At 51.6% G+C, this 27,339-nt stretch overlaps 1 protein-coding gene across 1 annotated transcript; it reads left to right on the forward strand.

Annotated features, from left to right (window-relative positions):
- Nucleotides 1–156: 156 nt before the first annotated feature.
- On the forward strand, nucleotides 157–26,444 carry LOC308064219 (zinc finger protein 512-like). Its single transcript, XM_080388305.1, is given in 15 exon segments — nucleotides 157–297; nucleotides 4,033–4,091; nucleotides 5,417–5,625; nucleotides 7,603–7,692; nucleotides 12,478–12,561; nucleotides 14,455–14,579; nucleotides 14,954–15,040; nucleotides 16,487–16,585; nucleotides 19,704–19,871; nucleotides 20,504–20,698; nucleotides 21,361–21,462; nucleotides 22,776–22,838; nucleotides 23,316–23,414; nucleotides 23,881–24,171; nucleotides 24,173–26,444. Coding segments are annotated over 15 exon segments (1,728 nt in total). The 5' UTR covers nucleotides 157–276; the 3' UTR covers nucleotides 24,209–26,444.
- The last annotated feature ends 895 nt before the right edge of the window (nucleotides 26,445–27,339 follow it).

The following is a 27,339-nucleotide window of genomic DNA, read 5'->3' on the forward strand; positions in this document are numbered from 1 at the left end:
TCCTTCCGGGGCGCGGGCAGGACGGCGCGGGGGCGGCCCGGCAGCGCCCCGCCGTGACGCGCGGGGGACGCGGCCGCCGCGCCGCCGCCGCCAGTGCCGCTGCCGGCCGGGTACGCGTTACGGCCTCGCCGCGCCGGGCGGGGCCCGCGGGCCGCCGGCAGCGCTCACCCGCGGGGCCCGGGGCCGGCGGCCGCCGCCAGGAGGCGGCCGGAAGCGGGAGGGCGGGACCCCGCGGCCGTGCGGGGCGCGTGCTGACGTGGCGGCGACGGCGGCACCATGCGGAGCGGCGGCGGCCCGGTGAGTGCCCGGGGTGCTGCTGGCCGCCGCCGGCGGGACTCGCGCTTCGCCCCGAGGGTCTCGCTGGGCTCGGGCGCAGAGTGGGCTCGGCGCGGCCCCGAGTAGCCGAGCGGCCCCGGTCTGCGCCGCTGCCGCCCGCGGGCCGCGCCCCGTCCCGTGGCCGGGCGGCGAGCGGGGCTCGCTGCGGGCCGCCCGGAGAGCCGGCGGCGGCGTTCAGGCCCGCTTTCCGCCCGGAGAGCCGCCCGCCGAGGCTGAAGCCGGGGGGCGGGTCCGGAGTGGGGCGGCAGCCGCACGTGCTGCCCGCACGGTCTCCGTCGCGGGAGGCGGCGGCGCGTGGGGCCGCGGGCCGGGAGCCCCGCGAAGGACGCGAAGCCGTTCCCGTGTCCCGCGGGGTCGGGACAGGCGCGGCAGCGCGGAGCCCCGGGGGCTGCCGTCGACGCCGCCGCCCGCGCTCGGGCCACAGCAGCGGCCGCTCGCCGAGCGCCTGCCTGCCTCCTCCCGCCGCGGCGGGGCGCTTGGCCGCTCCGCTGCCCGTGCGCGTCGGGCCTCTGCGTGCTGCGTGGGCAGCGCGCCGTGCGGGTGGGAACCCCGCGGGCCTCGGCGGCGCTGTCTGTGGAGGCCCCTTCGGGATTGCGGCTGTCAGCTTCCCGGAGAGGGCGCCTCGGCGGCTCATCCCTGCTCTCCCTTTTAGATTGCCTCTCCTTAACCGGGAGCGAAACGTTTCAGACAGGTCTCTGCTTTTATGCAAAGTGTTTTACTCCTGGAAAGAAAAATCCCCACAAACCACCTTAAAACATGTGCCGTGTCTGTCAGCCACCCGTGTCCCGCAGGTGGCAGGTGAGGCCGGCTCATGGCAGCGGGCTGCGCCTGCCCGTCTGCTCGGTTTTCTCATTACAGCGTCGCAGGCCTGGTTTGTTACTGTAGCTGCTCCTCAGTGAGGTTTCTCCATGGTTCCGATGTAGGGGTTTCCCAGCCGCCGCTCTTGGCTGCGCATAAACTGCCTGGAAGTAATACAGGCGCAAAGATCCCATTGCCTTTCCTTCCAGAGAAGCCCAAATAGGACCGTGAAGTCATTGGTCGAGCAGTTGTGGCGTTCTCTCCTGCTCCTCCCCTGAGCCTCCCGTGAGCAGAGACTCTGGGGCTGGAGACCCAAGGACCGTCTGACGCTCTGTGGTCACGGTTTAAGGATTCATCTAGTTGATGTCGCTGCCGTCTGCTGAGTTTCTTAGCTGTTGGCTGGGCTGTCTCTCACTGACTGTGGTCCTGGGAAGAGTGAACTGCTACTTGTTCCTGTGTACAGATGAGATGGCGAGAGCATAAAAGACAGATGAAAGTTATATTTTTCCCAGTGCCTTTGTTTTCTTAGTGGTGAGTTTCATTTGCCTGGAAGCTGCCCATTCCCTAGTTCTGCTCCAGCACCCGCAGTTTGTCAGCATCTCCTCCTGACGAGTCATCGCAGTTTTACGATTTCTTCCGATTCTGTCATATCCCCGTGTGCTGTTTTCCCCAGAAAACATGTAGCATTTCTTTCTAACAACTAACTTCATGGCATGGTCCAGCTGATAATGTGCATTACATTTTCCTGTAAAGACGATGGGTAGTTAAGCCATGTTCTCCCTGCTGACCCGCCTCCCCCCGAAGTTTCTTAGCCAGTTCCTGTATTTGGCAAAATACTCTCTGTTCCTAGGTTACGTCTTTGGCATTTCATATACTTCTGCTGGGCATTGATTTTTGTGCCGTGTAAACAAGTGCCATGTAAAAGCTAGTCAGTTGGGATCTAAACCATTTGTCATCGTGTGTGTCACGTGAAGCATGGGGGCGTGGGGGAAGATTTTTCTCGACGCCTAGTGTTAGGTCAGCGCCCCAGGAAAGCTGGGACCCTTGTGCCTGACCAGTCTGTCAGCATCCCGTTACAGGGACCCTTCAGCAAACAGTCCCACTGGATCGGAGGGCGATTTGAGCGACTTGTTCAGGGGAACACGCCAACAACAGCAGGTGGGACCCCTTGGTGGGTCTGCCCACGAATATTTTACCCGCTGCCAGTTACTGCTAGCGTCCACAAAGGATTAACGCTAACAGCTTCCGGAATAACACTCTTTACTCATATAAGATGGTGACCGGTTGGGGTTTGTGATTGCTGGTGATAGAGACTGTCTGCAAAAGTGAGCTTGGAGTCATACACAACCAAACTATAATCACTAATAACAGCTAGCATGAGTTAGTTATTTAGCACACATAAGGTCAAGTTCTTACTTTGTCTTATTATTGGCGTCCGTGTGGGGGAGAAGACGGGTGCAGCCTGTTGACGGATCCCAGAAGTTAGGATGAAGTCTTCCCTAACTTCTCCCCTCATCTGCCCACCTGTTTTACTTCGTAGTGTATTGCATATTCATTTATCGTACATAGGATTGGTTACAAGCTTCTCGCTTCTAATGCAAATTAGTACGCATCCGGAGATAGCACTGCTGAAGCTCTCTACTAACTGCGTGGGCTCCTCAGGTGGGGTTTTGCCCTCTTTTGGGGGGGGCTATTTGAGTTGGAGGTGACGATCTCCCACTACCACAATTAGCTTTATCTTATTTTCAGCTAATTTTCTGTTGGTGTCAGTGGACTGCAACACCTTCGGGTCCTGTTTTCTCTCCTAGCGAGTACTTCCCTCATGCGAAGGCTTCCTTCTGCGTAACTTAGGTGACGGTGTTCTTTGCACTGTCTGTTCTGTGTGTCTCTTCCTCCCCAAGGCTGACTGCCTTGGTTAGAAGTCCCTTCATTTGTACCAACTTTAGGGTGAGTCGGATTGACCTAGCTTTGTGGACACTGAATCGGAGTCGGGTAATCCAGGGGTTTAGACAGCAATCCCCCCTGCCCTCCTCCTCCCCGCCTGCACTGATTTCAGTCCAGGACTAGCCCTTTTCTGTCATATTTAGGTGGAGCTTGAGCAACTCCAGGCATACACTTTGTGGTTACTAACTTGTATCGGGTGCCCAGTGAGGTGTAGCAGTTCCTTGGAGGCCGGTAACTTCGAGATGGAGGTGTGCGTTAGTATTACGATGAGATTATTTCATCTGAAGAAAGTCATTTTGCCACAGTGGTTGTCTGGCCGCGGACATCTCGTGGGTTCTTCATGCAACAACTGGTACGCAGCTTATCAACTGTGTGGTGCCATCAAGTTGCTGTTCCTGCGGGATAGCACAACAGAGCCTGGCCGCGGTGTCTGTTCCATCCTCCGTCACTTATCAGCATGTGCTGAGCTGGCAGGGTGTGTTGCTTGGGGAGCTGTGGTGATGTAGATTCCGTGCATGCCAAGCATCCTGCAAGCGACAGCTGTATTTTACCCTAAAAAAGCTTTCTGGAGTATGGCGCTTCTGTCAGGACCCCATTTTCTCTAATTGCCCCCCTCAAGGTGATTTTCCCACAGCGTGGTCAAGTCTGGGGCAGAAAGCAGGTACCACTGGACGCATTGGAGACAAAGAACACTCCCTCGTGCCCCGTTGCAAGGGGAAGGATGGGCTTTCGTGTGGGGAGCGTAGCGAGGCGTATCCCTCTTTTGATGCCAGTCGTAATTCATCTGCGAGTTGAACAGCTTAAACGCTTCCTGGTTGCAGAAAACAGTGGTTTCCTTTTCAAAGGATGGTATGCACGTCCTCAGAGTGCAGGTGACTGTGTTTAACTGAACGGTGAAACGTGCATAAAGAAGAAAAATTATGCCACTAATGTAAATTGTTCTTACTTTGTTAGGACGGCAGGCCTGGACATCACAGGCAACAGAAGGTCAAGAGGTCTCTGGGAAACAAAAGGTATGTGAATGTTTCTTGCGTGGTTTGATGGGAGGGCAAGAAATAAGCTGAGGGATTCCTCTTGGAAAACCGTATCTGGTCTGTGCACGATATTCTGAATTTTCAGAGCTGCGATGATTTTGGTTTGTGTGATGAGCGTCTCAACTGACTTTGCTCATTGGTTTGTAGGAAAAGTGCTTTTCTGACACTTCACAAAGGGGTATGAGCTTTCATTGATTGTTTTCAAAAGGGTTTTAGCACTGGGAAGATAAATATTTTATGTTTGAGACCAAGCGGTGTTCCAAAATCTATGTATTTTGAGCGTGATTGCAACTGTGAAAGGCTTTAATTAGAGAATTCCTCTCCCCGTCCTTCTGCGGTACCTTCTTAAACATAGTCTATACTGACCTGACCTGGTACCATCAACGCCTCCCACCTACTGATTTTAGCACGGATGCGTTCAAACGTGTGAACTCCACAACCCGGCACGTGGGAGAGTATTGCTGGGACGCCCATCACCGTCATCGTTAAGCGATCTACTTATTTCAGTTTGTGAATTTTGGCAGCACTGGGATACGTTGGCAAGTGTTTGTTTTCTGTTCTCTCCTCTCACACGTTAATGGTATTTGCCCAGAGAATAGATACTCTCTGTGTTGCTTTGACGCCTAATCGTTTTGCTGTCGTGTTACAGTAGTGTAAATGTCCAGGCATTTCAGGGCTGTTGAGAAATACTTGAGACTAGCGAAGCCAAGTTCCGTCTGATCTCGAGGAAGAAAAATCGCGGCTGCTGGCTTGTCTGTCTAAATTCATCTTCATGTAGTGCGATTTGTAGGATCTACTGTAAGGCTGTCTCCATTGCTGAAAGCCCTTGCTGGTTCAGATTCTTTCTAGTGTTAAGTCTTTTAATTGTGTAGTGTCAGCTCTGGCTCTGAGAATAGGTACTGAAGGAGATCTTGCCCTTTGTGGGATGGAAGAGGTCTCTTTTGTAACGCTGGGCTGCAGAAGAAGTCCTATATTCTCCTCGGGTTGCTGAAGGACAACTGTGTATTTTTAAACGGGGTTTAACTTGTGCCTGCTTCCGAAGTTGGAGGTTTGAGGCAGGATGGATTTATTTTTTTTTTCTGTTCCTCTCAAAAGCTTTTTAATGTCATTCTGTAAAAAGACGTCCTGAAAGATAACATTTGGGGTGGCACTTTTCAGTTCAGGAAATCGAGGCGATTCGGGGAACTGCGCGATGAGTTTTAGAGCGCTTGGGAAGATGCGAGGGGTGCTGTCTGTCCGGTTATTGTGGTTGTGCGTGTATGTATGCATACCTGTACACAGGATTTTGAGTTGTTGTTTTCCAGGTCTAAGCACTTTGAGGAGGTGGAAACTACTGTCCTAGGACTGAGCAGTAACTGCGATGAGACAGGCAGCAGCGTGTCTTCCGCCTCACCACAGGGTCGAGTGAACGGAAGTGCAGAGTCCAGAAGCAAGCGGGCCATTCGCAGGCCTGCTTACTGGTTGGAAACGAGAGGAGTAAAAACCAGCATTAACAAATCTTCAGAAAATAAAGGTACTCGTGGCTCTTGGCTCGATGCAAACCTGTTTTTCTCTGTGGTTCTTTGATGAGAGCTTAGATGACTTCTGAAAGACATGCCACAGATTCCCAGCTTGGTAATGCCACTCATGCATCAGGAGAAATAGATTTCCTCCACTGCAGAAGTATAGGTGAAATTCTCTGAGGTTACACGGTTCCTTTTGAGTGACTTGTCTCTTGAAATCAATGACTCTATGACTGAACCTACTTTTATCTGTAGAAGAGGTGTGTATGAGGGTTCTGCCAGTCGTATCAGGACGATGCTTTGAGAGCTTCAAAACCAGAACAACCATCGCTAAAGATGTAGAAAAGGGTTCATTCAGCAGTATTCTGGATTAGGCATGGGTTTTGTGGTTGGTAGTTGTTTTTGTTTTTTTTTTTTATTAAGGATGCTTTCATTTCTTTTCTCACTTTTGTCACTGACTGTTTTTGGATTTGGAGTGGTTTGGGTCCTACGCTCAGATTTCCCAGCCTGGCAGCTGTTTTCCAACCTTCTCGTGTGGGGGAGAGCCAAATCTTTGCTCTTCTTTAGTGTACTTCCTTCTCGCCTCTAAGTCAGGATGTGTATCCCATCCTGTTGTGGGGAGAGCCGAATCTGGCGCCTTGATAGAACCGAGGCTGCTGCAGCCCCACACCCCCAGGTCGAACCAGTAAGGAGGCTAAGCGCGTATTGCTGTAGGTACAAACACAGGGCTGCCACCTGTACACGCAGCCAGCCACACGGACCAGCGCAAAGAGGCGCGCTGAGCACTCGCACAAACAGCCCCAACAGCCTCCATCCTGTTTGCCTGTCTGGCTGATCAGGATGAAGATGTGTTGGTGGGAGAAGAGAAGCATATACAAAACGTGCATATGAAAGAAGTGCGTGTATATAGGTATGTGTATGTTTGTGTGTGCACGCACAAGTGCAATGTGGATCTCTCCTGTAGCTGGACTTAAACGCTCGCTCTGCTCTGTATCTGGCCTTTGGATCCTGGCCTACTCAGTTGCTGGTGCGTGGACATGCTGGCCCCTGAGGCCTGCAGAGCCACGCCAGTTGCTGGTGTAGACCTCCTTACAGACAGGCTCACATGCTCAGACACTGCTGTCCCCTGGTCCCTCTGATTTGGTGTCAGGCATGAGCAGGCTTGTGTACAGACCAACCACCTGTACAAGCAAGTGGTCCTTTTTATCGTCTTACACCTCTGCTTTCCCGCACTTGATCCTCCCCAAATCAGGTAATCCTCAGCCTTTCCCTTCCTTTGATCCCACTCCTAAACATCCCAGTCCTGTGTCACCGTGACTTGTTCTTTGCTGGCATCCCGTGTGTCACCTAACCGTAGGTGTTAACACCACACTCTTCCCCTCTCCCTGCTCCCTTCCCTTCCCGCTCCCCAAGGGTGCTGCAGAGGGTGGTTCCCAGGGACTCATCCTGGTGGGTGTCCTGGGACAGACCTGGGAAGAAGGTGTCTGTTTCTTTGAGACCATCATTTGTGTTCCCCTGCCTGCCGTCGTGCTTCTGTACTTGTCTGTGGTCGTGGAGATAAGCCTTTGATAGGCCTGGAAAGAGGGAGGGGAGCCAGGATGTTACCTGGGGTTCCCACCAGCCGTTGTTTCTCTGTGCTACTTTGTGTGTGCGCACAGATGAGCTTTTTATGACATAACCTCGCACCTTCTGGCTCACTTCCTGAGGAGCGTTATTTTCCCAGGCCGTGCTGTGACACTGTTTCTTGCATATTTGCTGTGTCCAAGGATCGCAGGCTGTGGAGTACCTAGATGTTACTGAGTCCAAAGGCTGTCTCTAGCTCACTGCTGTCCAGGTGCCTTACAAAATCTACTTTCCTGCACACACCCCACCCCCCCTTTTTTTTTGGAGTATTGAATACGAGGATAAGCTGAGGCAGCAGCAGGCTCAAAGCTGTTACCCAGAGGGAATGATGAAAGTGAAGCGTTTCTGTTCTTACTCGTTAGCAGGAGAAGTACTATTGAAAGGCAAGAGGAAGTCCGAGCAAGGGGAAGGCGAAGATCTTCCGGACTCTCCCAAGAAGAAGCAGAAGATTTCGGGTAATACAAATAACTTGTAATTCCTAGTTGCAAGCCTCCAGGCGCTTCAGATTTCCTCCATGCCCAAACGCTATCCTCTGCTGTCTTCCAACTCTATTTTGGATTCTAGGTGTTTTGTTACAGGAGCCAGTTGGCTAGTTTTGATTTTACAGTGGGAGATGATTGTTGTAATTTCAGTCTCTTCAAAGTCCAGCAAAGGGTGGGAGGAAAGGAAGCAGGGGAAGTACAGGCTAGTGTGCTTCATTTCAGTTTCCCCAGAGATTCTGGACTAAATAATCAGAGAACTTAGTTGTAAACCTCTGGAGATGAATGAGTAGATGATAACAGCAATACGGGTTTGTTGAGGAGAAACCAAAGCCGACCACTTTAATGCTCTTTTACCGCAGAGACAGAGGCCGGGGCAGGGGTGGCGGTGGGGGAAAGCTGGACATCATAGGCCTTTCATGCCTTCAGAGGATCGATAATCAGTGGTGAGGTGCAAGAGGAAGTGTACGAGTGGTGAAAGCAGGAGCAGGTGACGCAGGAGAAGTATACATCTGCCGTTCAACCTTGCAAGGATGAGGTTAAGGAAGCCAAGGGCAACCTGTAGTTGAATCTGGACAGGAAAGGATTCTACAAGTATGTGAACAGCAGATGGAAGGCCAGGGAAAGCATGAGTGCATTGCTGAAGAGGGCAGGGGAACTGGTGACAAATGATGTTGAAAAGGCTGAGGTACTCGGGGTTTCCTGTGCCTTAGTCTTGATGAGTTACAGGAATCCTTCAGGAATGCCGGGTGCCCGAGACCAGAGGGAGGGTCTTGAGCAAGGGAGCCTTACACTGGGTGAAGGAGGGTGAAGTTAGAGTGCTTGAACAGACGGGACCTACCTAATTATTTACCATCCGTCGTCGTGGCTAATCAGGGAGGTCGCAGCTGACTGGAAGTTAGCAAATACGATGCTTACCTAGAAGAAGGGCCGGAAGAAGGATCCTGGGAACTACAGGCCGGTCAGTCTGACCTCGGGTGCCGGGGAAGGTTATGGAGCAGATCATCTTGAGTGCCATCCTGCAGCACGTGCAGGACAACCAGATGATCAGGCCCAGTCAGTGTGGGTTTATGAAAGGCAGGTCCTGCTTGGCTAGCCTAGCCTAATCTCCATCTGTGACAAGGTGACCCGCTGTAGTGGATGGGGAAAGGCTGTGGGTGTCGTCTGCCTAGACTTCAGTAAGACCTTTGACAAGGTTTCCCACAGCATTCTCCTGGAGAAAAGGGGCTGCTCATGGTTTGGACAGGTGTCCTGTTCGCCGGGTAAAACCTGGCTGGGTGGCCGAGCCCAGGGAGTGGTGGTGAATGGAGTCACAACCCGCCGGTGGCCAGTCACGCGTGGTGTTCCCCGGGGCTCGGTGCTGGGAGCAGCCCTGTTGAGTATCTTTGTCAGTGGTCTGGATGCGGGGCCCTAGTGCAGCCTCAGTCAGTTTGCAGACAGCGCCAGGTTGGGCGGGAGCGTAGATCTGCTCGAGGGCTCTGCGGAGGGACCTGGCCCGATGGGCCGAGGCCAATGGTATGAGGCCGGAGACGGCTCGGTGCCGGGTCCTGCCCTTGGGTCACAGCAGCCCCACGCAGCGCTACAGGCTTGGGGGAGAGTGGCTGGGAAGCTGCCCGGCGCGAAGGGCCCTGGGGGTGTTGGTCGACAGCCGGCTGATTGTGAGCCGGCAGCGTGCCCAGGGGGCCAGTAGCATCCTGGCTTGTGCCTGAAATAGTGTGGCCAGCAGGACTAGGGACGTGATTGTCACGCCGTGCCCAGCACTGGCGAGGCCGCACCTCACGTCCTGGGCTCGGTTTTGGGCCCCTCACTCCCAGACAGACACTGAGGTGCCGGAGCGTGTCTAGAGCTGGGCAGGGGGCTGGGGAAGGGTCTGGAGCACCAGTCTGATGGGGAGCGGCTGCGGGTGTTTAGTCTGGAGAGGAGACTCGGGAGCGGGGGACACACGCGACACCGTACTGCTCTCCACAACTACCTGAGAGGAGGCTGTAGCCAGCGGGGGTCGGTCTCTTCTCCCAGGTAACAAGTGACAGGGCAAGAGGAAACGGCCTCAAGTTGCGCTGGGGGAGGTTTAGATTGGATGTTGGGAAAAGTTTCCTCATCGAACGGGTGGTCAAGTATGGAACAGGCTGCCCAGGGAGGTGGTGGAGTCCCCACCGCTGGATGGATTTGAAAGACCTGTAGATGTGGCGCTTGGGGACGTGGTTTAGCAGTGGGCTTGGCGGTGCTGGGGTAACGGTTGGACTCGATGCATCTGACAGGTCTTTTCCAACCTAAATGAGTCTGTGATTGTATGATTCGAAGTTACATGGGGCCTGACGGGTTGTACTGAGCGCTGAGAGAGCTGGCTGATGTCATTGTGAGGCCACTCTTGATTATCTTTGAAAGGTCATGGCACCTGGGAGAGGTTCCTGAAGACTGGAAGAGAGCAAATATCACTCCTGTCTTCAAGGACAGAAAGAAGGAAGATCTGGGGAGCTACAGGCCGGTCAATCTCACCTCAGTCCCTGGGAAGGCGATGGAGAGAATCGTCCCGGAAATCATTTCCAAACATATGAAGGACAAGGTGGTGATTGGGAGTAGTCAGCATAGATTTACGAAGGGCAAATCCTGCTTCATCAGCCTGACAGGCTTCTACAACGAGGTCACTAGCTTGGCGGATGAGGGGAGAGTCGTGGATGTTGTTCACCTCAGCTTTAGTAAGGCTTTTGGTGCTGTTTTGCACGACATCCTCGGCGGTGAACTGGCCAAGTACAGGTTAGATAGATGAACGGTCCAGTGGTTTGAACACTGGCTTAAAATCCAGGCCCAGAGGGTTGTGGTCAGCAGCACAAAGTCGAGTTGGAGGCACACCACTAGCACTGTACGCCAGGGGTAGATGCTGGGGCCAGTGCTGTTTAAGATTTTCACTAATGACCTGGGCAGTGGGACAGCGTGCACCCTCAGCACGTACACACGTGATACGAGCGGTGGTACATGAGAGGGGTGTACTGCTGTTCACAGGGACCTGGACAGGCCGGAGACTTGAGTAGAGAGGAATCTCTTGAGGTTCATCAAGGAGAAGTGTGAAGTCCTGCAGCTGGGCAGGAATAACCCCACATAGCGGCATATGCTGGGGGCTAACTTTGTGGAAAGCAGCTCTGCAGACAGGGACGTCGGGGTCCCGAAGGACAGCGAGCTGGCCTTGAGCCAGCAAGACGCGCTGTTGTGGCAAGGGCAGCCAACAGCATTCTGGGCTGCCTTAGGAAGAGCGTTGCCAGCAGGTCAGGGGAGGTGATCCTTCCTTTCTGCTCAGCACCAGAGTACCGTGTCCAGTTCTGGGCTGCCTGATACAAAAGAGAGGTTGGTGCAGGGCTGCAAAGATGATCGAGGGAGTGGAATATCTTTCCTATGAGGACAGGCTGAGAGAGCTGCGACTGTTCAGTCTGGAGAAGGCTCGGGGGGAATCTTACCAGTGTGTATAAACGCTTGGTGGGAGGGAATGAAGAGAAGGGAGCCAGACTCTTCTCTGTAGTGCTCGCTGACAGAACAAGAGGCAGCGGGCACACATGAAGACACACAAGGTTCTACCCAAAGGCAAGGATAGACTTTTTTACTGTGAGGGTGGTCAAACCCTGGCACAGGTTGCCCAGAGAGGTTGTGGAGTCTCCATCAGTGGAGGTACTCAAATCTTGACTGGACGTGTTGTTGGGCAGCCTGCTCTAGCTGACCCTGCGTGAACACAGGGGTTGGACTAGGTGATCTCAGGAGGTCCCTTCCAGCCGTAACATCGCTGTGATTTCTGTGAAACAGAAACAAGTATAGAATGATGGTTCGCAGTCTGTCTGTCCTAGGTTCGATTCTAACCGTTGTTTTTGTCACCAAGGACCTGGAAGTATATGTAGACAGCACAAAGCCGAAAGGGATGGCAAGTGCGGTGGAGAAAAGGCTGAAATTGAAAGCGGTCTTGATGTTAGAGAAGCAGTTTGAAAAACAGGATGGCATATAATATAGTGTGTAAACTTAAAGACGCTGTAGTTGGGAAGAAATACTAGCGCAGCTGAAAGACAAAGAGCAACATCCTAGGTGTCGGTTCTTCAGAAGAGGGCTTGAGATTTATAGCAGCTCAAATGTTGAATAAGGACGAAGAGCGTCATGCTTGTTCCGGCAAAGGCACATGTCATGCTGAGGTGTTTGGGCAGAGATGCAGACTGTCAGGCATGTGAAGTAATTCTTGTGCTCTAATGCAGGGTCACACTTGGAGTGCTGCTTCAGCAGTGGACACTGCAGTTCAGGAAGTGTGTGGACCAGCTGAAGAGACCAGGGAGAAGAGAGCAAAAAAACATAACCCCGTGAGAAAATCCTGAAACAATAAGAGTTGTTTAGCCTAAAGAAGACAGGAATGAGTAGAGGAACGGGACTGTCCCATTTGGTTGCCAACAAGTCGTTAGATTGGCTCAGCCGTACTGTGAACAGGGGATGTTTCAGTGTGAAGAGTTCCCATCCCCTGAGCTGTGTGTATGCACAACCATACAGATAGCAGATACCTGGATGGGGCTAATGCCTGCAGCTGTAAGTAGCTATGGATTTTGAGAGGGAGTAGGGAACATAATCTTGACGTTCCTTCAAAGAAAAAAAACCAACAAAAAAACCGTTGAACATTTCCGAATGAGTAGCTTTGAGACAGCAGGCTGAGTAGCAGCATCCTAGCAAAAAGACTCTGCTTTTTTGTAACAAGGCTCGCGAAATTAAGTCTTCTGGTCTTTCTTGTTTGTGTTCTAACAGGAAAAAAACAGCAAGCTGGAACGCAACAGAACTCCAGAGCGAAAGGCCCCTGTGTTCAGAAAGAACCAGAAGCCTATGGCCCAGGTAAGAAGAAGCAGCAGTTGCTCAGAACTGTTAATGAAGCAGCGTGTCCTGGTTTCAGCTGGGATGGAGTCACTTACCCTCTTAGGAGCTAGTACAGCGCTGTGTTTTGGCTTTGGTGTGAGAGCAATGTTGATAACGCACTGATGTTTTCAGTGGTTGCTGGGTAGTGTTTATCCCAAAGTCAAGGACTTTTCAGTTCCTCGGGCCCTGCCAGCCAGAGGGCTGGAGGGGCACAAGGAATTGGGAAGGGACACGGCCAGGACAGCTGGCCCGCACTAGCCAAAGGGATATTCCACACCGCAGAATGTCGTGCTCGGTACATAAACTGGGGGGAGTTGGCCGGGGCCTGCTCCGTGCTGCTCGGGGGCTGGCTGGGCATTCGCCAGCGGGTGGTGAGCATCGCTTGTTTGGGGGTTGTTGAGAGTTATTTCTTACTTCCCTCCCTTTGGATTTTATTCCTCTCCGCTTCTCCCTCTTTTTCCTTCCAGTAGTTGTTATGCTTATTCTAGTTTTTATTCTATTTTCTTTCAGTTACTAACTTGTTCTTATCTCAACCCTTGAGGTTGACCCTTTTCCCGATTCCCCTCCCCAGCCCTGGGTGGGGCCGGGGCGGGAGCGAGTGGCTTGGTGGTACTTTGTCGCCGGCTGGGGTTAAACCTCGAGGCAGCTGAAAGATAAAGGTGATTCTTTCTAGGATTTGAATCTGAGCAACAGCTGTGTTTCTGGTGTTTCCATCTTGTTGTTCACTGTACTGTTGACAAGGAAGAACTGGCTGCTGTCCTCCTGGCGCTGTGTCAGTACTGCAGAGCAAGACTGGAGGGACTGCATACGGCCTAATAGTGTAGTTCCAGGTGGTTTTACCCCTGCACAGTGGGACGGTGAAGGGGGAATTGCTTTCTGAAGAGAGCAAAAGCCCGTTGAAATAGTTTCAACTCTACAGCTTGCAAAAATATGTATACTTTTTTACTCAGCAGAGTGTGTTTGCAGGAAAAACTCCGTCGCTGTTGCTGCCAAGTCACCTCTTGTGGTAACCTGGCAGGCAGAGACTCAAGCAGTCCGTCCTAGGAGAACAGCGTTAGCCTTGGCTCAGCAGGTGGAATGACGTGGGATGTGTTGCTCACAGCACTCGTGATATAGCCCAGTTTTCTGCCCGGTGCTGTCTGATTCACAGGCTTTTCCCGCAGCCACCTGGGGAGGGGCAGCCCCTCCCTGATACTACTGGGCCAAGGGGAAAGCCTTTAGATCTTTTGATGATAAGACTTTGGGCAGATGGCTGCTAAGCCACTTTCTTCCCAGAACCCCTTTCAGTAATTTATAATCCTTGTGGCGTATGGCCCTTCACAAACAGGCCAGGAACTGGAGACTGTGCCACAGAGGGTACTTTTCCCTGGCTGTATCTTGAGGATCTTGGCCCGGTGGTGTAGCTCTGTTCACTTTTGGTGCCAAGGTGGCTGGCTAACGTAAGTGGCGTGCTAAAGATTTGGTTAGTAGAAGCGAACCGTGGACTTTGTCTGAAACTGTTTGGTCACACCTGTGGCTGCTTCTACTGTGGAAACCCTTTTGCCAGAAGGAGAGTTTACTGTGCATGCTGAAGTAATTGTGTAAACTACAAGTGAATGGATGAAAAATCTCTGCTGCACAAGTGGAAGAACACTCCTTGCAAGGAGATGGTAGGATTAAAGAGTTTTTATTAAACGATCTCCCAAAAGGAGTGACGTGTGCCTCGTCCCATGGCACACTGGAAGCTGCAAATGAGCTAAAGCTATTGAAGTGTAGCTGGACACGAGTTTGGTAGCGTGTGACCTGTTTCCTTCTAGGATTAATTGTGCAAGTCGAAGGGGAAAAAAAAGATGCTGTGTTTGCAGTTCTGTTGCAAACCTTTTGTTTTGGCAGGTAGTATGGAAGAGCGGTGGTCTTTGGAAATTCAGGACAAAGGCCGAGTTACCTGCCCAACATGCCGGGCTGTGGTGAGGAAGACTGTAGAAGGACTGAAGAAACATATGGTAAATTGCAGGCAGGTAGGAACACGAGAGATGAGCAACGTGTTCTTTAATCCTCTTCAGCTTGCTGCCTGCACGCTGTTTTGTGTTGCATTTAGAACGGGTTTCATCTCATCATCACGTCTCTAAGCGAGAGTCCTTTGTACACGTGTAAGAGGCTGCGCTTGGTGCTTCTGGCTTAGCCTTTTGCTGGCGGTTTGGGGTAGTGAACAAAGGTGTAGCTATTTTATTGTTCCCCTGAATGTTAGGCTCCCTAAAATCTCTTCTGTTCTTGATGGGCAGTTACCAGGCACAAACAAAATGTTCTGCTCTCGTGCTCCTTTCCCCCAAAGCGTCTCCCACTGCTTTGGTTAGCTTACAGTTGCACGCACCGTGTCCTTGTTTGTTTCTAGGAAATGTTCACATGTCATCACTGTGGGAAGCAGCTGAAGTCTTTAGGAGGGATGAAATACCATGTCATGGCAGACCATAACAATCAGGTAACATGACTGCTGTGCATCTAAAAACCCTGCAGGCAAGAGAGTTTTGGGTTCCTTCCCCGGCACACACAGTAAGAGAGCATGGTGGTTTTTTCCTGTGATGTAGCTGCTGCAGTCTTCTCTGCCTGTTATTTTTCCTGTGAGATTTAACATCTGAAAAAACAGGAGAGTGTTAGGAGAGATGGTAGCCGTCCTGCATCTTAGAAAGAGGGGGTGAATTTGTGTTTAGGCTGGTTATACGGTCACAGGTAAACAGCATTCTCAATGAGAAAAAAAATGATTGCTCATTAGGCTGCGAGTTTCAGTCCTGTGCTAGAAAGCTGTTTTTCTACATCCAGAACGGACTAGAGTTCAGTGCTTTACAAGTTGAAAGGTAAAAAAGCAGAAACAGCAGTTTAGTTCTTGTCTGTGTTTACTGTAAAGATAGGAATGCTACAGTCTGCTTTTCCTCTTTGCTGTTACTTTAAAGAGGGCGATGTCTCCTGTTGCAGTTGTGAAGAATTAGAACTTTTGAAAAGGTCACTGGGAAGTTTGGGTAGGGTTTAGATCAGAGGTCCTCACACTTTTTAACCAGGGGGCCGGTGCGCGGATGAAGTGGCAGGAAGCCATCTGCGGCTGCTTGGTTTCCCCCCCCAACCCTGGGCAGGGGGGTCTGTAAATACCGGGGGCCGGATTGAGGACCCTGGGGGGGCGTATCCGGCCCACAGGCTGTAGTTTGAGGACCCCTGGGTTAGATAATTGGTTACTGTTCTTTTTTACGTGGTTCTCAGTACTGTGGTTTCTGAACCTACAGCTGTATTAGTAAACGTAATAGGCCAGGGATCACGCTCTGACCCTGAGGAATAGGTCTGTCACTCTGTTCTAACTTTCTCTTCAGTCCAAGCGTAACATTATTATTAGGTAGTGTAGGAAATAATAAACAGCAACCATTGGAGAGAGAACAGACAAGAACTTGAGCTATAGTTTCGCACAGGTGAATAACCGTTACAGGTAGTTAGTCGGCTTAGCTTTAGCTGGGCTAAGTGGAAATGGCAGGCCCAGGAAATGTTAAAGGTGCGTGACAGAGATGAGTAAGTACTTCCCACAGGCAGAAGGGGACCAAAGTAATTATGGAAATACATACCTTTGTCCTTCCCAGCAGCTGTGGCTTGGGACCATTTCTTAGCAAGGTTTTGTTCCTAGATAGCTATCTAAATGTTAGAATGCTTATCTGCAAAGTGGTTTTCAGGCAGTTTACTCCCGTTAAAGGTAATTTGGTTGTTCTGGGATATAGACAGACCGTGATCATTGTATTAGATACACTTTTGTAAAATCCTAAGTTGCAGAGATGTAATTGTTTTGGAAGCTCTCCTTCGGTTGTGTGTTGACTAGTGAATTCCCTGTGAGAAGAGCTTTAAATGCTGAGCATCCCCTATGTTTTTCTTTCATCTTTCTGCTGTGCTTTAGCCAGTTGTGAAGGAGGGAGGAGAACTGGATGAGCAGCTTGAGCGAGACCGCCTTCGGAAGGTTTTGAAGCGTATGGGAAAACTCAAGTGTACGAGGGAGGTAAGCTGCATTGTGCTAAGTATTCTGAATTAAACAGCGGCAGATGCATGAATATAAAACATTATGAGAGTTCTGCTGGGTCTGCTGTGGGGCTGGCTAAAGCTGGATTTATTTCAAGATCCTAGGTATGTTTTAAGACAGAGTATTGTAGAATGATTTGGGTTCAAAGGGACCTTTAAAGGTCATCTAGTCCAGCCCTCCTGCAGTGAGCTTCTTCAACTAGACCACGTTGCTCAGAGCCCTGTCCAGCCTGGCCTTGAATGTTTCCAGGGATGGCGCACCTACCAGGTCTTTGGGAAACTTCTGCCAGTGCTTCACCGGCCTTGTAAAATTTTTTTTTCCCTTCAGTCTAGTCAGAGGGCACCCTCTTTGAGTTCAAAGCTGTTACCCCTTGTCCTATCGCTACAGCTCCTACGGAAAAGTCTGTCCCCATCTTTCTTGTAAGCCCCCTTTCAGTATGGAGAGGCCGCAGTAAGGTCTCCCCGGGGCCTTCCCTTCTCCAGGTGAAACAGCCCCAACTCTCTCAGCCTTCCCTCCTAGGAGAGGTGTTCCAGCCCTCTGATCATTTTTCATGGACCTCCTGTGGACCCGCTGCACCAGGTCCATGCCTTTCCTATACTGAGGACTCCAGAGCTGGACGCAGCACGCCAGGTGGGGTCTCGCCAGAGCGGAGCAGAGGGACAGAATCCCCTCCCTCGACCTGCTGACCACCCTTCTTTTGATGGCACCCAGGATCCGCTTGGCTTTCTGGGCTGCAAGCACACACTGCCAGCTCGTGTCCGGTTTTTCATCCACCAGTACCCCCAAGTCCGGCTCGGCAGGGCTGCTCTCAATCCCTTCATCCCCCAGCCTGTACTGATACCGTGGGATGCCCCGACCCAGGCGCAGGACCTTGGTCTTGGCCTTGTTGAACCTCATGAGGTTCGCAAGGGCCCACTTCTTGAGCTTGTCCAGGTCCCTCTGAATGGCATCCCATCCCTCAGGCATGTCAGCCACGCCACTCAGCTTGGTGTCGTCTGAAAACTTGCTGAGGGTGCACTCGATCCCACTGTCTGTGTCGCTGACAAAGTAGTGGACCCAGTGCAGACCCCTGAGGGACTCCACTCGTCACTGATCTCCGCCCAGGCACTGAGCTGTTGACCACTGCTCTCTGGATGTGAGATTCCAGCCAGTTTCTTACCCACCGAGTAGTCCACCAAATCCGTATCTCTGCAATCTAGAGAGAAGGATGTTGTGGGGGACCGTGTCAGAGGCCTTACGGAACTCCACAGAGGTCATATCCATAGCTCTTCCTTTGTCCACTGGTGTGGTCACTCCATCACAGAAGGCCACTAGGTTGGTCAGGCAGGACTGGCCTTTGGTGAAGCCGTGCTGGCTGTCTGGAATCACCTCCCTGTCCTCCATGTGCCTTAACGTAGCTTCTAGGAGGATCAGTTCCGTGATCGTGCCAGGCACAGAGGTGAGGCCGACAGGTCGGTAGTTGCCAGGGTCCTCCTTTCTACCCTTTTTAAAAATGGGAGTTTTACCCTTCTCCGCTCACCAGGGACTTCACCTGACTGCCATGACTTTTCCGGTGTCGGGGAGAGCAGCTTGGCAACTACATCAGCCAGTTCCCTCAGGACTCTGGGCTACGTCTCATCAGGTCCCGTAGACTTAGGTACGCTGAGGTGCCTCAGGTGGCCTCAGACCTTCTCAGATCTTCTCTTCCAGCGGGAGGGACTTTGCTCCCCCAGTCCTCGCCTTGAGGTCCATCCGCTCGAGAGGTGCGGCAGGAGTGAAGACTGAGAGAAAACCTGCTGAGTACCTCCGCCTTCTTGTCTGTTGTTGCCAGTTTGCCGGTCATGTTCATCGCAGGGTTACGCTTTCTTTGACCTTTGTGTTCTGGCTGACATACCTAGAGTAGCCCTTCTTCTTTTTTGTGTCCTTTGCCAAGTTCAGTTCTGGCCACATTTTGGCCTTTGTGACTCTAACCCTACACAACCAGGCACCTTACACCTGGGGATCGAGAGCTCTTGCACTCTGTGGAAGGGGTCCTCAAAGACCTGGAGCTCTGTTCTGCTGCCTTGTCCGCTTGCCTGTAAATGTAGGTTCAGCAAAGGTATGACTTTATAAATGCATTCAGTGGAGTGCGTCAGGGAGGAAGAAGTTAAAGGAGAACCGTGTTAACTTGCAACAGTATTATAAACTGCTGACAGCATTAGGTGATGGTTAAGGCTGCAAGGGAACCGGCTGAGGTCACCTAGTTCAACCCCTGTGCTCAAGCGGGGTCAGCTGGAGCTCTTTGGGTATCTCATGTGTTGGTGTCTTCAAGGGGGATCGAGAGGACACTGCATTGTTTCTTGTGTGCACCAAACACATTTTATGAATGTGTGCTTCTGCTCTTCCTCAGTTGTTTGTGATGGCTGGGAAGATGGTTTTACACATAATTAACTGTGTGAGCGTGTCTCTGGTTTTTGAAAGTACTGAGACTGGCTACAGCTAGAGAAGGGGATGGAGGCCTCCCTTAGATGGATACATCTAAGAATATTAAAACCTGGCTGATGCATGTTTGATTTGTTCTGTTCCCAAGCTCAGTGTCAAGTTGATCACTGGATTCAGTGTCAGGAGATCCTCTAGTAAGTGACATCTGCTGGAGCCATTGGGGTTTTTTGTTGTCCTCCACTGCAGCAGGAGGCAATAGCTGTATCCTGGGAGGAGCTGAAAGTTTTATTTACCATTACCCGAGTGTTGCTATTGCTCTAGACAGTCTGGCCGGCCAACCAAGTGTAAAAGCTCCCTCTTTTTCTGCCCACCTCCCGCATTTGTATCTGAATTCAATCTTCCCGTTTTGTGCATCCTCATTTTACACCTTGCTTCTTCAGTCCACATCCTGACATTTTCTGTTGCGCACTACCTACAAAGAAGCTGTAAGAAACAGTTTCTCCCATCTGAGCCAGTTCTTTCTCCCAGATTTTGTCCGTCTGAACAGGTGAACGTTAAGGTTTGCTACCTCGTGGTCTCTGGTGTGGCAGGAAAAGTGCCAGTACTTTGGTGAGCAAGCTGTGGATCCTATGCACAGTGGGCGTGTGATCACTTGGCGAGCATTTTTCTTCCATGCCTTTTTCTTCTGCATTGGCAGGGCTGCACAGGCAGCTTCACGACCATAATGGGATACCTGTATCATGTTAAAAAATGTGGGAAGGCTGCTTCTGAGCTGGAGAAAATGGCTATGAAGTGCCATCACTGTGGAAAAGCATACAAATCAAAGGCAGGACTTGTCTACCATCTGCGATCTAAGCATGGGCCGGTAAGTGCAAATGGCCATAGTTATCCCGATAGCCTGGTGGTACTTGAGCCATCCCGACGTGCAGCACACATAGGCTTTTGTCTGCTGGTCGGGTGGGTACTTAGGCCTGGCAAACCTTTGTGTTTTTCTGTCTCTCTGGAGTATTGTGTCCTTGACACTTTCCTTCTAGCAGCAGCTGTTGCTGTTCCATGACTAGGATGAAGTTTTTGATAGTGAATCACCGTGGCAGCAGTAAACTTTCCCCAGCCTGACTGTTGCTCCACGGAAGAATGGCGCCAACATGTGTAACCTGTGAGGTGCTTTTCTTTTGCTCTTGGAAGACCCAACACTGGAGCGGAGCAGGCAGTACTCTGCTTGTTGTCCATGAGGGCGTTAGAGGGAACGGTGCGATCCTTTCAAGACCAGTGGCTGCATGGAACTGTCTGCTTGAGCCTTAGTGCTGTGACCGCTCTGAGTAGATCTGGGGGTCTGTCTCGCTAGAGGGGTGCGCCTCTGTCCTGTGCCTGTGAGAGCGAACCACAGCCGCAGCAGCATTTTTGTGAGGGATTTGGCAGAATATTTCTTGACAGTCTTTAGTGTAACTGAAGTGGGAACTACCGAAGGAGGCTCACCTTCTTTGGCCCTCATTGCAGGTCCCTTTCCTCCATGAGGAGAGAAGAACAGAGAGCCTGAAGGAAATAAAAGGTGAGCCAAACAACACGGGCAGAGTTCAGAGGAGATCTGCAAAGGCGGCGATCTACTATCTCCATGAGCTAGCTGGAGAAGAGCTGGCCAGAGAGTGGCCGAAGAGAAAAGTTCTGCAGGACTTGATTCCGGATGACCGGAAGGTAGAAATGCTGTCTAGGGTCTGAGTCTTTCTTCACATTGGATGAGTCTTGCGCTGGCATCTACCCAGTGTTGCCAGTGTTCAGTGGCCCACGGAAAGCAAGTATTGAAGAAGTACTGTCTTGTGGGAGGGATCAGGTGTTGCTCTCCCTGGTCTTAGATTACAGTGTTGCTACAGCAGCAGTTGCTGTGGTGTAAGTATTTCATCCAGGCAGGCTATAATGACTTCCCAGGCGTATCGCTGTCAGTTTCAGTGGGCACAAGTAATGAAGGCAGTTGTAGGCAGTATGTTGCTGGCAAGTCGTAGGCTACAGGTCGCTGCTGCCCTGCAGTGATAGTTCATAGTTTTTCAGGCAGCAGAGTTTCCAGGAGCGTCTTTTAGGCTGTAAGGGAAACCCAAGGGTAAAGGGTGGTTCATGATTTGGGCGGGGTAAGTACAGTTAGAGGGATGGTTGTAGTCAAAGTCTGGGGATTCTGGCCTTGGTGGGGGGTGTTCCAGGTTCACTTATGTTTGTGGAGAGTCAGTGAGACAGGAAAGGATTGGCTGTTAGCGCAGGACAAGAAATAGCACCTCTGTCTCACAGCCTGGGAGAGAAAGGGCCATACTTGGCACTCTGCGTAGCCAACGCTGCTTCCAGCTTTCAAGTCCGTCTCTTTATCTCAGCTGAAATATACTCGTCCCGGACTGCCCACCTTTAGTCAAGACGTGCTGTGCAAATGGAAAACGGAGATAAAGATGTACCGAAGAGTCCACTGCCCAAATCAGGTAATCCTGAAGTGTTTCTGAAGCCTCCAAGGGGACAGATCTCAGGTCTGTGTGAGCCAACAGCTTTCCAGAACCCTGACATTGCAGTTTGTCTCGCTGTGGGCGACAAATTCTGCTCCACGGTTGGTTAGTGTCACCAAGACGCTGTCTGGACTGTTGCTGGAGGGGTGATGCCTCTGGGGATGTGTTTGTCTGCTTCAGAGCCAGTAACTTGGTGTCAGACTGGACAGCTTTCCCATCCAGCTGGGAGCCGGCCCCTTTGGAGGTTTGAGCAGTAGCAAAATGTCAGGCCCCGGCCTGTCTAGCAGGTGCACTAAACCTAATTACGGAAGCAGGGAGGAGTAGAGATGGAAATGTAAGAGTAGAGGAGCTGTGTCTGGCACAGCAATTAAGTTTTCTTTTGAAAGCTGGAAACGAGCTACAGAAGACTCTTGCATGGCGCTGTTGTCCTGCTCTAGGGACGCTTATGCATGTGCGCTTGGTCTCTTACAATCCCACGCACCAGCCACCAGTCAGATCCACTGAGAAGAAAAGTCCCCATTGGTGGAGACGGTGGTAGATGTGATGCGGGGGACATACGCTGCCAGGTAGCCAAGTGGCGGCTTCCATCCAGGTTTGGAGGTAGAAACAATGCCGTCCCCCTGCCCTACCCCATCCCCATCCCTCTCTCCCCAATTTTCAGCCTTGCGTCATTTCCAAGTGTAAGAATTGCAACGTGGTGCTGTGTATGGAGCTGTCTCCAGAAAGCAGCTGTCCTGTTGCACCGACAGGTAACGCAGAAGCATGTCTTGCAGCTCCCTCCTGTTTCAGTGCCTGGGATGTCGGCTGCATGGGACCGAGTATCGCGAGGGTGATGCCCAACGCTCCACGCGGGGCAGGCCTGCAAAGCTGCCCTTTAGCTGAGACCGCTGATGCGGATGCAGTGCCCCTAGGGACGTGAGCAGGGCAGGAGAGGTTGAAGCGTCTTGTTCTTGCCCCTGTGCTCTGCCTGAAATTAATCTCTGCTGCACTTTAGGCAGAACGCAAACTCTGTCGTTGCACTCAGGCTTTAATAGAGGGTGAAAGTAACTGTGACAGGAGTCTCTTGGAGATGTCGAAATGCGCTCAGAAACACTTCACTTGCTGAAAGCTTATGTCTCTTTTGATGGTCCTTTTAGCAGAAACGTTCTGGCTTTGTGGGACTCGGTGTCTCCCTCCCCCTGCCTCTCTTATCCCTTTTGGAATTGTCTTCTGGAGAACAAGACTTTGTTGTGTGGGAAGAAGTGATTTCTTAACTTGAGTTTTGCTGACGTGCCCTTTTTTTACCGTTTCAGGGTTGTGAGTCTGTATACGGCAGCGTCTCGGGACTCAAATCTCACCTCGGCACGTGCACCTTGGTTGGTAGCCTTCCTGTCCTCACTGTCTGTTATACCGATAGCCGGACTGTCCCTGTCCTTCAGCTGTCTCCTTGTTGAAGCTGTTGCCCAGCCATCTGCTGATCTGAGTTCCTCACAGTTTGAGGGCTTTGCTGTGTGCTAACGGGGTTGCCATTGCAAGCACTGCTTGAGGCAAGGAGGAGGCATCTTAACGGGCTGCCTTTTGGTGAAACCGCAGTCCTAGCTGTAGATTCAGAGCTACAAGAGCATTTTTTCCAGGTACGGTGCCAGAGACCTTGTAACATCTCACAGAGCACTCGTACGCTTTGTGGGCATAGCCGGCGCATAAGGTCAGCGCTCCTGTAGCTAAAGCATTGTCTGGTAGGAGCAAGAGTTTCTTACTACTGGGTTGTGTCTGAGCAAGAGTCAAATACAATATATAGGCGCGTCAGCCTTCTTGGCAGCAAGTGGTGATGGATTTTTTTGTTTTGGTGCCAGGGAGACTTTGTGGCTGGTAAATACAAGTGTCTCCTGTGTGAGAAGGAGTTCGTTTCAGAGAGTGGGGTCAAGTATCACATCAACTCTGTGCATGCTGAGGTAAGACTGGCAGAATGGAAGTCTTCTGACCCCAGGCTGTCGGAGGGGGGGAGGGTGTCTTGGGAAGGAAATGCTGGATGCTTGCCCTGTTTTATTTTTTCCTTGCTCACTGCTAGGGACAGGGTCCTAGACTGGCGGGGCCTTTGGTTTGCTTAAACACGCATTGGTCTGGGGAACAGGCGTGTTGCTTCACGTGTCTTGTCCCAAGCTGCTGCTGCTCGGTTCAGCTCTTCAGCCTTTTCCATGCCTTTAGCCAGGCAGTTGCCAAATCAAGCCTGAATCCTCTGAGACAGGGCAACACCTGAGGAGGAACATCGGGAAGCAGATCTTTGTTAGGCAGCTGCCTTTCCAGATCTCAGGTTTCAGGAAGCCCTTGTCCCAGGAGGCAGCTTTATTATAAGCTCTGATAGGCTTTATACGGTATGTTCGCCATGGGTACCAACCTGTTGCCTTCTGAACCCTCCAGGACTGGTTTGATGTGAACACAACTACCACCAAAAGCTTTGAGAAGCTAATGAAAATCCGCCAGAGAGAAGAGCAGAGGAAGCAACGGAAGAAACGTCCTTTGACCCGGGGCAAAAAGAAGAGTACTGGGACCCTGGCTGCTAAGAAGCTCCCCGTTGCTGGAGTTGAAAAAACGAGAAGTAAGAGAGGTCGTCCCCGGCGGGTGGACAATGAGAGCGTGAGCAGTGAGGAAGGGCGGCCACAAGTTGCACGGAGAGCCAAATTTCCAAAAAGCAGCCGCAAGCGAGGCCGGAAGTAAAGCCCTAGAAGAAGAGCAGGAGCAATCCTAAAGCTTCTCAGTGAGAAGCCCCACTTGTGTCACGCTCATAACGCACAGCGCTAATACGAGCAACTGAATGTCTTTGGGACTGTGACTCCGTTCTGCTCAGTGACCTTGATTCTGAAACTGTTGCCTCTGGTCAGTTGTGGGAGACTTCAAACCAAAGCTGTGGTAGGGAGGCTGCCTCTCCTGGTGCAGTTCCCTTGGACAGTGGCACTAGCAGGGCAGCCGGTGTAGTTCCTGCTCTGGTTACAGTCTCAGTTTGGCTCGCATTAGTTGCTTGTTTAGTGGTTTCCAGTACAGCAGCTGTCTGTTTTGTCGTCTTCCTCTGATGGGCGAGATGAGGGTTCTTTTCTAGCAGTTCTCCCTATAAGGGACTGGCTAGCGCACCGTTTAGGTCCCAGTAAGTGGGGAACCCTTTCTTGCACAGTACATACACAAACGAAGCAGTGCTGTGCAGAACAGAAAGGCTTTAGCTTGCCCTGGCAGTGTCCTGGCTGCTGTCAGCAAGGCTGCCCCCGAAGAGCAAAGGCCTTCCTAGCGTGTGCTCCAGTCTGTTGCGCAAGGCACCGTCTCTCCTTCCGACGCTGGTGTTTAGGCTCAGCACCAGACAGCAGCACGTGAGCTCTGGTCTGCTTGGAAGTAGTTACCCTCGTCAGGAAACCAATATTCCCCTGGCATCTGTCTTCTGTAGCACTGGGCGTTGAATGTATGTCAGGGGTCTTCCAGTTCAATGAGGAATAAATAAATGCTCAGTTCAAGCAGAGTCTGCAGGGCCCAGAGCCAGGTACCGCTGCAGTTTGGCTGGGTCCGGGTCCAACAAGGGCAGGGGCAGGGCACTCGGGCTGCACTGCTCGCTGCAGCTCACCTCATCCTACCTTGCCAGCCCTTCACTGTAATCAGTAATGCAGACAGTTAAATATTGAGCTGTTGCTGTCTCCCTGTGTTCACCTGCCACACTGGGCTGCCCCAGCTTACTTGCCCAGGTCTCCAGCTAGAGAAATCTGCAAAATGCCTGTGCGCTGCCCTGGGCCCATCTCCTGGTGGGAAGAAAGACACAAACAAGTGCAGCGGGAGACCTCAGGGCTCAGCATGAGAGTTTGGCAGGGAGGAAACATGGCATGATTTGATGCCACACCTGAGTACACTGGTAGGAAACAGACATTTTGTACAAAGAGAGCACATGCAGTGGAGAAGTGTGTTTGCAATGTCCATCGCAGGGCTGAGCTGGAAAATGCAAAGCCAAATGAAGGCTGGTGGTTGGGAGTGACCCCAAGGCTAGAGAGGCAAGTTGTGTCTTCACACCCAGACGAGAACTCTCTGAAGTTCAGTCCTGCAGCTTCTCTGTTAGCCACCTCAGTGCCAGCACCCTAGTGAAGACAGGAACAGCACATGGAAGCAGTATGGCTACCTGTAATTATGTTCTGAGCAGGTTAGTGTGATACTTCAGCTCTCCGCACTAAAGATGCCAGTCTTCCATGCAAAAAAAAAAAAAAAAGAGGAGAGAGGAGAGGGGAGGGGAGGTCTCCTGTCCTCAAGATAGCACCTGTTCAAGGAGGTGTTGCATAGAGGACTGGTGACACCTGAGGACAGGAGCATCTTAGTCCCCTCTGCCGCCCTCCTTAAGTTTTGCAAAGCAGGGACACAAAGGGCCCAGCCCTGTCAGCACTTGCCGCTCAAGTTGCAGCTGTGCACTGCAAATTGCTCAGCCAGGCAGCATGGGAAGGTGCACCAAGTAACTGACCTCAGCTTGTCCTGATCCCCAGCAGTTGAAGGAGAAATGTGGTTTGTGCCCTCTATTTGAAAGGGTGGGTGAGCCTAAAAGGAGAAATATGATTTTCCTGGAAAAAAAAGATAGGGGCATTGCAACCATAAAAGAAAAGCATAAAGAAAGAAAAGGCAAACTGAAAGCACACCCAAGCTTGAGGTCTTCAAGCTGCCATTAGATTTTTCTCAGAGGCTGGTAATTCATGCCAGGAAAGGCACAGGTGCCAGGAGCCCTACTGCCAGGAGTGCTCTCCCCTGCTGCTGGTGACCTCCAGTCCCTCTCTTGGGAAGCTGCAAGAACATCCCTGCACTTATATGCATTGTGCATGTGAAAGTGTGTCTCCCTAAGTCCTTCTGCAGCCTCTCCCCCACTTCTTTCATACTGAGTAATTCGGGAAAACTTCCCGTGTCAGGAACCCTAAGCAGTTCTCAGCATTTGTGAGCATGTAAATAAAGTTTTACTGATGTTTTTTTCTGGAGCCTGGAAACCTTGAGAGAGGTTTTTGCTGTGTTGACATTGCCTGCGAGGCTCCTGTCTAGGCATTCATGCAGACTGCGGTCCCTCTGATGTCTTTCAGACACTGTGGATTGTATTGGGAGCTATTCTAAGGAGCTGCAACTTTCAATACACCTACCATGTATGCAACTGTATGTCAGCCTCACAGTTCAGTACGTAATACAGAGGGACAGTGATTTGGGTGCCTGCCTTCCTCCTCATCTTTCATGCGTTTATACATCTCGGAGTGAGAGGGGGAGGTTTGGTTCCTGCCAGGATTTGCAGGTAGGATGGCCATGGCGCTGATATGCTTTGCTTCCCTTGAATCCCAGTTAATCAGTGAAGTCCATCAACCTGGTGAGCCTTGTGCCTGAAATAATAGCAAGTCATGTGAGATGTGGTTTTGGCAAGCCAAAACGAGTTGTAAATAGCCGAAGGCATCAGTCTTTTTTTGGGGAGGTGGGTTTATTTTCAGCAAAAGAAACCTGGCAGCATCCTGGGAAGCACACACAGGCCTGGTGCATGAGGCAATCCAAGGCACCTGGAGAGAGGCTGGAAACACTGACATGGATGTTCCTACATTGTAACTTGCAGGAAGAGGGACTTGCAGGCAGATCTTGTTGCTTCTGCCCCAATCCATCCCTGCTGCTGTGGCACCTGCAGGGCAGCAGGTGGGGAATGCTGGGGCAGAGCCTTTGCCAGACCAAGACCCTTGTGCACAGACCTGGGTGGCAGGCTTCTGTGCAGGAACTGCTACCCCAGCCACAGGCACTGCCAGCCTCCAACCACTTGCCAGGTGCAGGTTCACATTCATCTGCTTTTTGTGTTGACCTGCAGAAGGTCTCTGATGGGATCCAAGCAGTTCCCATGGCAGGGAC

Source organism: Falco punctatus (genome assembly GCF_963210335.1).
Source record: "Falco punctatus genome assembly, chromosome: 5".
Lineage (NCBI taxonomy): Eukaryota > Metazoa > Chordata > Aves > Falconiformes > Falconidae > Falco > Falco punctatus.